The sequence below is a fragment of the Gadus macrocephalus genome, chromosome 17, assembly GCF_031168955.1.
Source record: "Gadus macrocephalus chromosome 17, ASM3116895v1".
In the NCBI taxonomy this organism is placed as follows: Eukaryota; Metazoa; Chordata; class Actinopteri; order Gadiformes; family Gadidae; genus Gadus; species Gadus macrocephalus.
In genome coordinates, this window is record NC_082398.1 from 6197492 (window position 1) to 6208787 (window position 11296).

General features: G+C 45.7%; 1 protein-coding gene and 1 long non-coding RNA gene across 2 annotated transcripts; one reads left to right on the top strand and one right to left on the bottom strand.

Moving 5' to 3' along the window:
• Positions 1–1314: 1314 nt before the first annotated feature.
• nelfa (negative elongation factor complex member A) lies at positions 1315–9124 on the bottom strand. The gene is made up of 11 exons (XM_060035773.1): positions 8915–9124; positions 7854–8025; positions 6884–7045; positions 6507–6596; positions 5839–5966; positions 4898–4967; positions 4598–4686; positions 4033–4144; positions 3384–3745; positions 2989–3088; positions 1315–2232 (listed from the first exon to the last, which is right to left on the bottom strand). The coding sequence occupies exons 1-11, from the start codon at positions 9122–9124 to the stop codon at positions 2048–2050; spliced, it is 1680 nt and encodes a 559-aa protein (XP_059891756.1). The 3' UTR covers positions 1315–2047.
• On the top strand, positions 8206–10353 carry LOC132445676 (uncharacterized). The gene is made up of 4 exons (XR_009522681.1): positions 8206–8694; positions 8725–9644; positions 9865–9991; positions 10265–10353. It is a non-coding gene; the product is annotated as an uncharacterized LOC132445676 (long non-coding RNA).
• Positions 10354–11296: the final 943 nt, after the last annotated feature.

Here is an 11296-nt window from a genome sequence, read left to right on the forward strand (position 1 = left end):
CATGATAGAGAAATAAGATGTATCCATTAAGGTACCTCTGGTGGCTGTGCGAGCGGGGACTTGAACCTTAGTCTACAGAGCGTTAACCAACCGTTAACCACCAGCCCTGACCGCTGCACCACCAAGACGCATACCAGAACATGCTTGGAGGTTATACTTGACTTTACCATTCACATGATTGAGAAATAAGATGTATCCATTAAGGTACCTCTGGTGGCTGTGTGAGCGGGGACTCGAACCTTAATCTACTGAGCTTTAACTAACCGTTAACCACCAGCCCTGACCGCTGCACCACCAAGACGCTTACCAGAATATGTTTGGAGGTTATACTTGACTTTACCATTCACATGATAGAGAAATAAGATATATCCATTACGTTTGGGGGTACTCCCATCTTGGTGGCCGGGTGAGCGGGGACTCGAACCTTAGTCTACAGAGCGTTAACTAGCAGCCCTGACCGCTGAACCACCAAGACGCTTCCCAGAACGTGCTTGGAGGTTATACTTGACTTTACCATTCACATGATTGAGAAATAAGAGGTATCCAATACCGTACCTCTTGAAACTATATAGTGTCTGAAAGCTCATCATGAAGGTCAGCTTCTTATTAGCCGTGCGTACTGGGACTCGAACCTGCACCTGCAGAGTGTTAACCCACAGCCCTTACCGCCACACCACCAAGACACATATCAGGGTGTTTTGGAGGTTATACTTGACTTTACCATTCACATGATAGAGAAATAAGATGCATCCAATACGGAACCTCTTGAACCCTGGTTCTGAGCAGGGCACCTGAACCTACATAGTGTCTGAAAGCTCTTCGCTTTTTGTTGATCCTGGTTACCCATGACGACAGCTGTGGGTGAGGTGGATGTCACACACATCCAGAACACACATCATTTGTGTGGACATTTTTGCATGTTTGATAACTTTCACTTTTTATTGTTTTGTTAAGTAAATGAACTTCAATAAAGTTCCTAGGTTAACGTTAAAAGTTGACATTAGTTTTTTTTTTACATTTTCCACATTCAATTATCTTGTGTATCGGCACTTAAATATGGGTCATCTGAACTGGCTAAAAATAAAACATTTTTAACTTGGGCGAACGGGAACCAGTTAAAGCCTCTGCAGGATTAACACAGATATAATTACAATGCATTAAATCTACATCCCCCTCCCCCCTAAATCTGCCACCATGTTGGTATAAACCCCCCACCGAACCCTACAAAAACACAAGGTAAGGTGGCTATCGGCAATTGTCAGAGTGAAACATAACCAACATTACCCTCAAATAAAGACGTAGAACAGCGCCCCCTGGAGTCGGTTTTGTTTTATTTCCATCCTTTCTTTGAAAAAATAGGACGAAACCCAAACGACTTTGAGAAAGTTCCCAAACGGATCTCCACGGCATCAGTCTCTTCTGGGGCTGTCAACGCTTGCTTCGGCCATCTTTGTATATATATTTCATTCATCTGATTCGTCGTTTGTGTGAACAGGAAGAGAACGAAGGTCTCCGGTTGATACAGAAACTGCAGCGCGTGTCATACAGTTATGGGGAAGGGACACAAGCAGATATTAAAGAGTAACTTCCTTTAGAGGAGAACTCACCTTTAACTCGCCCCCAACCCATAAATGACCCTCCAAATACACTCTCCGTCTCTCGCCCCACCACCCAACCCACCCCCTGCATTCATTCTCTCCCATGAGAACATTCAGGAATCTTCAGAGACTTTAAACATAAAAACCCAACAATAAAAACAGGGACGGGGGGGGACGGGGGGAGAGAAAGAAATCAAAACATAACCCCCCCCACAAACAGAAGAACAACAAACAGAGGGGATTCCTCCGTCGTCTGCGTCTTTGGCTCTGCAGGGACTTCCGGGAGCTTGGATTTTGGCCCAAAGAAAAGTGTAGGCATGTCACCACGCTGCGTCTCCTGTACAGTTTGTGTATTTATACAGCCACGCGTGTGTGTGTATGTGTGTTTGGATGCGTGTGTGTGTGTGTGTGTGTGTGTGAGAAGGTCCTCTGGGCGGCCGGGCCGGGCCTCAGGAGGTGGTGGCGATGGGCTTGTACTTCTTGAGGCGCGTCCACTGGCCGGTGGAATAGTTCATTTCGAAGACGGTGTCCACCAACATGGTGGTGCTGCCCGTCCCGTCCGCCTTGGGCAGCACCTCTGTGTGCTCGCTCAGCTTGATCTGGATGATGTCGCCCTGCTCCGGGCACGGGTTCTCTGGGGGGGGGGGAGAGAGGGGTCAGTACAGCCTCGTCGCCCCCTCAGCACTTTGTATGAGGAGCTCGTTTCACGGTGCATGCCGTGTAAATGGAGGACTTTGGGATTTTCAACACGAGTCCTTTGAGTGAAAGGGACGAGCAGTTGTGAAATTGGTTCAGTGTGGGGCGAGCATGCTGCAGCCGTAATCTGCAAAGACGGGCTGTAATGTAATCCTTTGGGGGCAATCGCACCCCGTCAATGTGTTTCCTCTAGAAGCGCCGGTTTCTGCCTTCGACAGGCTCAGAATATATTCTAACATTATGTAGAGGATCCCTACAGAGAGAAATAAAAGGAGAAGCCTCGCTCTGAAGTCTGGTCGTTGCAGGAATTCTTCCTAATGTCATCCCAATCTCCTTCACCCAAATATTTTAGATAACACCGAGCTGCGCTTTCTGTAGTCCAACAGAACAAACCCTCTTCTCTCCGGCGATCCCTCACGTTCCCACCGTTCTCTTCCTGCAACAACTCAACTCATAAACGTCATGAATACCCAATTCATGTTGGAAGGATTCCATTAGTTTGGCGTCCAGCCTTAAGGGATGTCTGCAGTCTAGCCTGTAGTCGTCCTTGAGCTGTCGATGCCCGAGGTACCCTCCCACCCCCAACGGCTCATCAAAATAAACAACATTTATAAATGCAACGATCAGCAAGGGGCTTTCCCCGGGTGGTGTTTTCACACGGGCAGCTCGGTGGACGGCCGTGCGAGGGCCCTACCTCTGGAGCCGGCCATGAAGCCCAGGATCAGAGCCTTCTCTGGCCGGGTGACCTTGTTGGCCGTCTTGAACATCTCCTGGGCGGCGTACATCTGGTCTCTCTGAGGGCGGAGGAGACACAACGGCAGAGGTTAGCCCGCTACAGGGAGAGCTACTCCTACGTGCAAGGGTGCAGCTGTGCTGTCATATTATGATCCATGTGGATATTATATTTGATTTGTTTATGTTGCGTGTGTCTGCAGTGTGTGACGTCTTCAAGCTACTGTGACTTTGATATCAATAAAATATACATCTATCTCTATAAATATCTAGCGCTAAAATGATACGTATGGAACAACGCTGAGGATTAATCAAATGAATTATGCCTGTCTTGTGAGGGGGGGGGGGGCGTCTCACCGTGAGCGAGAGGTTCTTCTTGGGCGGGGGCGGGGCCGGCGCGGGCGTGGGGGTCTGTAGCGGCGTGCTGGGCGGCTGGCTCGGGGCCTCCGGCTGGCCGTTACCCGCGGCGGCGGCGGCGGGCGTGGCGGCGGCGGGGGGGCCGTTGCTGGCGGGCGTGGCAGCAGGCGTGCTGGGGGAGGCGGGTGTGGCGGGGCTGGGCGTGGCCGTGGCGGCGGCCGTGGTGGCGGCGTTGTACATGGCCGTGCGCTGCTTGTACTGGCCCGGCAGGCTGGCCCCGCCCACACCGCCCGGGGTGCCCGGCTCCTCCCCCGGTTGCCGCGACGACTGCAAGGTGTCGCGGCCTGAACCACCGGCATTGGCTAACAGAAATAAACAAACCATGTTTTGGTTCAGACTGCTGAGATTCTTAAGCGTCCCAACTTTATGGGATAAAGTTACACGACTGCAAAATGCCAGGATTATAATAGAATTGGCTGCTGGGTATTATAATAGAAGTTTATCGTAAAATAGTTAAATAGAAAACGCTACACTGATCTAGAACATAAGTTCCAGCTATGACACAGATGGTGTGCATGTGTATTCTGCATGCGTGTTGCGTGTGTGTTGCGTGCGTGCGTGCGTGCGTGCGTGCGTGCGGGTGTCTGACCTGGCTGTGCCTCTGAGCTGGGAATGTAGGAGGAGGAAGGCACCATGCTGGGAGTGGCTGGCAGGTAGCTGGTGGAGGGGAGGGCGCTCTCGCTGTTCAGCGCCCCCAGTTTCTGAAACAACACACACACACACACACACACACACACACACACACACACGGTCAGGGAGGCGGTCCGTCAGCACAGCATAGTGGGGGAGGGAGGAAAGGGATTTAGAACCAGATAAAGGGGAACGACAAGCTAATTCAGAAGAGGGCCTTGCAGGTGAGAAAAGTTAAGGAACAACAGAAGGGAAAAATCACAACGAGAAAACTGAATAAAGAAAGCAAGTTTCAGGACTAGGGGGTTTGATAAAATGTGGCCGATAGTAGGGAGTAATTGTGACTAAGGGCTATAAAAAATTACATTAACTTGATTAGAGAGATTAAAAACAGAAATGAAAAAGAAAAGACAGACAGCCGAAAACTAATGAAAAGTAAAGAAGAGCTCAGACAAAAACACTGAACCAGAGTATCAGTACAGTATTCAATCCCACGACGGGACAACAGAGGAGAGGAGGTTCACCTGGGCGGAGACCAGACCAGCTGCGTAGTCTGGGGTGGCGTTCTCCACCACCGCGTCTTCCTTCGCCGCCTTCTCGCCCGCCTCCAATTCTGACACACAAAATACACAAGAGAGGCTCAATACACAAACCAGGAACTCACGGGCCAGGCACTGACCCAAACACAAACGTTTGGTCGCCCTGGAAGACAATACCTGCAGATTCACAGGTAAACACGTTTAATAAAAGGTGCTATAAGTGAAAGATTTATACGACATGAAATGTATTATTATTACTAGGGAGACATTTGGTGGATCACTTACCCAGTGTCTTCCTTCTCCTCTTGGCCTCCCTGCCGGCACCCACCATGTCCAGCTCTGAGATGTCCAGCAACTGGGAAATAAAACAACGACATTACTTAAAGATGAGACCAGACGAGATCCAGAACAACCTTGTACACACCAAATACTCTCTCCCCCCTAGTCCCTCCACCTATGCACTCCACTGCGTTCATAGCACAGTTATACAGCCTGCACCTGTATGGACCTGTGTACACCTGTAAAGCCGTGCCCTTGTGCATCAGACTCTTTGAAACATACACCAAATAACCCGTTATTTTAAAAGGGTACTTTTTAGAGAAATGTACAACTATAAGCTCAGTAGTGTGATGAAAGAATACAAAAAGGTATGAATAAACATGGTAAATTCTGAGTTATAACATATATATAAAATATGATATGCATGTATTGTTATATGTAATGCAGAGTCGAATTTGAAATGCAATGCACAATTGGTTCTCGCAATGTGTAACGTACATTACTGATACACTATTATTTGGTAATGTAATAATAATTTGCTAATGTGTAATTCAATGTGTCGTTCTTGTTATTTTAGGAAATCCCTTGAGATGACAATCTCTTTTCCGAGGCAGACCTGGCTAAGATAACACACCAGCACAAGTACACGATTACACAATTATAGAACCGAGCATGTCAAAACCAACAAGGAACAATTAAGGAAAACAGAGCACCATAAAAGACATTCAAGGAACCACCGAGGACAATAGAGAGCAATATAAACAGACAAGGAACCACTGGGGAGAACCAAGCACCACAAAAACAGACCAGGAACAATCAAGGAAAAACAAGGACCATAAAAAACAGACAATGTACAATTACCACAAGAACAAGGGACAAAGATACGTGCTGCAGCATCGATCATATGAAGAGCCCCTGCACTTTTGGTGTTGCGCGTGTAGGCTAACCTTGACTCCTCTCTCCTTGCGCAGCGGCGTGCGGGGCGGGGCGATGGGGGTCCGGTTGCTGGGCGGGCTGAACATACTGGGGGTGGTGGGGCTGCGGAACGGGGCCTTGGGTATCCCCTTGAGAGGAGCTGGGGGAACAAACCACCGGGGTTACAACCCTGCTGTTGAGGTGCGTCACCTTTCATCAACCAATGCAGTAGAAGGTCCGTCATCCAGAACGCCTGGCCACCCTCGATGGGCTTTGATCCTGCGGTATTAAAGGAGAGACACGGATATGAAGCCCATAGGACCGTTTCCAACTACCAGGCTGCTGGCGTGAGATATTATGGACGCAGATAGTTCATTTATGATCAATTACATTTATTATTTTCGCAGACTTCGTACTAAAGACTTGGGAGTAGGTTTTGGAATAAATCTAATTTACGTTTGGGAACCAAAGCTTCATTTCCGGTTGGTTTCGGACAGAGTAGGTTTGACTGCGTTAACATTGTTCAAAGGGGGAAAACTTAAATCAAAAGCAAGCAACATCAAAACCAACAAAAGATCTCTCGACAGACGGTAGGATTTCGGTTGCCTTTTCTGCTCTGCAATTCAGGAGGGAACCTTAACATCACAGTATGAGGGGAAAAAAACTTTCAGTACACACGCATGAGGACAGCGGATCTTACTTGTGGTGTCGATCTTCTTGACCAGCCCTCTGCCTTTGGCGTGGAAGGGCACTCCGGCTGTCTTCTTCAGCTGCTGTGCAGTCTCTGTGGCTGGAACACAAGAGGGGGGGGCGGCGGCATGTCAGCATCCTCTTTACATGCATCACTAGCGATCCCAATTGACCATCTTAGCAAAACAATAGGGAAACAAAGAAGCAGATCTGAGCTATCTGGAGGCAAAGACCAAAGAAGCCAGTCTGGGACCAAGCTTTAAACCTATGGCTGTGCATCGGCATTCAGTACAAGATTATAACACACATTCATCTCCTGACAAAAGACGTGTGAGAGAAGGTGTGAGGGTAGGCGAGTGCGTGTTCATTGAGAAGGGACGACCGTACATTTCTGTAGCAGCTCGGCCCTGAGGGTGGCGCTCTTGGGCTTTCGTTTGAGCTGGAAGTGTTTGACTGGCGGCGTGAGGGGTCCCACCAGGGTGGTCAGCGCACTCTTGTTCAGGTACTGGCACTCCAGGGGCAGCATGGCCGACGCTTCACACTCGCCAACTGGTTGAACAGGAAGTCAACGTCGGACACAGGAAGTGGAAGTGGGGTACAAAGGAAGTGAAAGCGGGGAACAAAGTTAGTGGAAGTGGGGAATAAAGTTAGTGGAAGTGGAGGAAGTGGACATGGGGGACATAGAAAGCAAATGTGGGATGCAGGAAATAGTATATAATTTAAATACAGTACAACCTTCTATAAAACAATACGATTTTAAGTAGAAATATGTACAAGTCATTTTTTCTGTAGTATTGACTAGTATTAAACATTATTCATGTTGAATTGTAATAATATTAGCTTCCCTGTTAACAACATTATATGTTCCCCATCATTCAACCTCGCCAAAAATGTGATTATAAACAGAATATATAAATGTCAGTTAGTGAGCCAATCAAAAAAATTCTCCAGGGAGTATATTGAAACTTTGCAAAACAACAGGTGTTCTTGTTTATTGGAGCGATAACACAGAAGACCACAGCACTGGGTTTCCGGTTTATAGGCGCTTGCCAATGTTTTCTATGTGGGAGCATTACTGCTGAATAATAATTTTTCAACTATTTTTCAACTTTTTTTGTTGAATTTTTGTTCACCTAAAGTCGATATTAATCATAACAATTTGGAATGCTCAAAACATTTGTAAGCACAATCTCGAAAATATTTTATTAAACAAAGCCCCCCTACTGTACTTTTGTCAACTTCCTGTTTTCTGAAAATACATTAATTGCAATTCACAATGCAAAACAGAGTACACCGAGTTTGTTCAAAACACATCAGTTTCAATTGTTGTTTTTGTGTGAATCAAAAATAAGCGTACCTTTCTCGCGAAGCTCCCCCAATATGTCCTGTACGTTGGGGTTCTGCTCTTCCAGGTCCAGATTGAGAGAGCCCGTCTCTGGGAATGACTTGAGAATATCAGCCACCATCAACACCCAGGGCTCTGAATCCACCGTGGCTAGCTGGATGATCTCCGAGAGGGCTTCTTTCATCTGCCAGCACGGAGAATACATTAGGGGACTGATGCAGTTTTGATTAAGGTCTGTTTTGATTATAACATCTCTGCAAAATGAATATTTCTGGAAAAGGATCAACAAGTTGACAACTTGCAGAAAACTTTATGCAAGGGAGAGTAAAACCATGCATTTCTTTTTACGTGCATTTGTGATTGTGAGAAGATAACTCAATAAAAGTTCACACGGTTCAGTTATCGCGGGTTAACCTGGCGGTCGAGTTGCTACGTTACGGCGGCTGTTGTCCGTACATGCTGTCCGCGCAAAGCGAAACCAAAACATGAAACGTTTTGAAATGAAACCTCTCGAAAACGACAACGTCTGTGGAATCGGATCGTAACATTAACACGAATTTACTTTTCCTCCCGATTCGCCTGTTGCTCAGATAAGTTGCCCAAAGACGTTAACTACAGCCACTACCAAATGCAAAATACCACAGCTAACGTAGCCCTTTTAACTAGCTTGTTTATTATAACCGTCTAATAATTGGGATATGCAAGCAAATAACGGCGTGATTAATTCACCAGGAACAGAGCAACTTTGCAGGGATGCGTTATTTTCATGTTCTGCTTCACAGTGGCGCAACGCAGCACTGTGTGACGAGACGTTAGCGGACAGCTTCCTGCCAGTGTGTGTGTGTGTGTGTGTGTGTGTGTGTGTGTGTGTGTGAGCGGGCAGCATAGCACCATTACCTTAGCTAGCGCTCGCCCTCCACCCCAAGCCATAGCAACACGACCCTAGCTAGCGCCCGCGCTGCACCAACGGTCATAGTAGCACTACCTAAGCTCGCACTCGCTTTTTACAGCCAGTCATAGCAACACCGGGTTAGCAAAGCGCTCGCTCTGCACCGCCAGTCATAGCAACCCACCTCATCAACTGTCCTCCTGGGAAGATGCAGCATACCAAGCAGGAGTTTCAGCTTCACCGGAGGCGACAAACTGGAAAAACACAGCCTTATGTTGTCGATAACTGAAACGGTTAGGAGAGAAGCAATGCTAGAAGGTGCCCAAAGTTCGTCTGTTGAGCCTAATTTATTATGAAGCCACAGGCCAGTGTCGCTATCCTTCATCGACGCCATCTTGGAAAAAGAAGCGCTTTGAGGTCGGGCATTTTAACAGGCCACCTAAGAAAACATTAGTTAGGACCCCACCCACACGAGCGTACAGCCACCAGCCACACGCGCTCTCTGCTCCCTCAATGAAAAATCGGGAGTATTTAGGATATTTATTTTAAATAACCAGGACTTTTCAGAAGAAGCTTTTAGATGATTATCTATTTGTGTGTCTCCGATTCAATAAAAAAATATACAAATATTTGGATTTTTTCTTTAACACAACCAAGAAAGTATCAAACAAGTATCATTGCAATGACCAAAAATATGTATGTAATGTATTGTAATTTTGTGATATGGAATTTTGTTTGAAGGCAGTACATATTGCTGATGCTTGCCGTTTTAATAAAAGATGACTCCAATGCTTTCAATAAAATAAGGTGCGACGAATGTTATCTTTCGTATACGCATGCGCGCTTTTCGACCTGTACAATACAATTCGACGTTGCCATTTAGTACAGGCCCCGTTTTCCATAAAATCCCAATCGTGAGTAGAATTTCGAATATATATTTCTCAGTATATTTCATTCTTTATTCGTGGCACACGTTAAACAGTAGTACCTTGTTATTTTGTACTAAGAAAGCATGATAGGCCTGCTCGCTATTGAGATACGAGCGCATTATTTCAATTGCCGTTCATTCTGCTTTCTTTTTTAATAGGCGACATCTATGGGCAATACTAATCATCTTGAGTCTGCATATTTAAGGTTATTCTCGCTATGGCATCAACCGGGTATTATCAGACGGTGGTGATTCTACTGGCGGCCCAGCTGCTTCTCTGTTATGGGGCAACTGATGCTGACCAGGATACGGGGACCGTTATCCCGGCCGAAAGTACGTGGATGTATTGCTTGCAACGTATACACATTACGAGTATTTTACATTTCTATAAATAGTAATTCTATTCCTTTCATTTTTATATCGTCTAAATAAAATTGTGATATGGGATAGGGCTAGGTTGCTCATAAGGTGATATTGTGCGATGCCTATCCCTATTTAGCAGGTGTACGACTATAAGGGGGTACTCACTAGGCTCACTAATAAGCAATGTTATAGCAGGCCCACTATGTTCTTCGTTCAGCGCGTCTATTTAATTATTCTTTTAAGGTCGCCCATGCGTGGATTGCCACGCATTTGAGTTTATGCAGAGAGCACTGCAAGACCTAAAAAAGACTGCTTTCAACCTCGATGCAAGGGTAAGAATTATGCATCAACAGTATAATCCTATTCCACTATTACATTAGTATGTGTAAAACAGTTTTCTCATTTGTTCGTGCTATTGTGAATAGTTATCTAAAAAGCCAGGCCATGTGATATAGATTATGTCACATGTATTTCTCTGGATTGTTCTTTCAAACACTGGGCAATGACCCTGTTGTCATTTGATTCATTATTAATTTGTTATTCATACTTTCTCTCCCCTCCCAGACGGAGACGTTGGTTCTGAGGGCAGAGAGGAGGGCACTGTGTGACTGCATGCCCACCAACTCTCTCCGCTGAGCCCGATTATTCACCTGTTTTTATTTGTTTATTCATGAATTTATTGGTTCAGCCTTATTCTTTGTGTGTGTGTGTGTGTGTGTGTGTGTGTGTGTGTGCATGTGTGTGCGTGAGCATTACATTCCAAGGCTGCTACTTTACCCCACCAGCCATTTTTTTTTTGTTTCAACGTTTACATTTATGTTAAGTTATCCAACTTCTGATGAATGAGGGTATTCTTATTTTTTTACTCCACCGTTGCCATGGTTGCGAGCCTTGATATGATAGGAGCTTTTGATTTCTGCATTGTCCTTCACTCGTTTATCTGTTGTCCTACCAGAGATCTTGCTTTGAGAATCCATTCTGGACTTTTGGTCGTGCATAGTTTGTCCATAAAGGTTTATGACATTTGTACACTTAAAAGAAAAGTAGCACCAACTGTCAAAAAGTCTGTGTCATTTCTTAACCCACTTGAGCTTTGTTGATTAAATTATGAATTATAGTTACATGATTATTGAATAAGATGGATTGAAATAAAAGTTTTTTTTTCAATACTCACCAACTTATTCTTTAGTCGCTCAGGGTCTTCTTGAGGACTATGTTATTGTTAAGGTGAATAGAAATGTGTAGCTTTTTAGCTTTCACTTGGAGACATAGTAT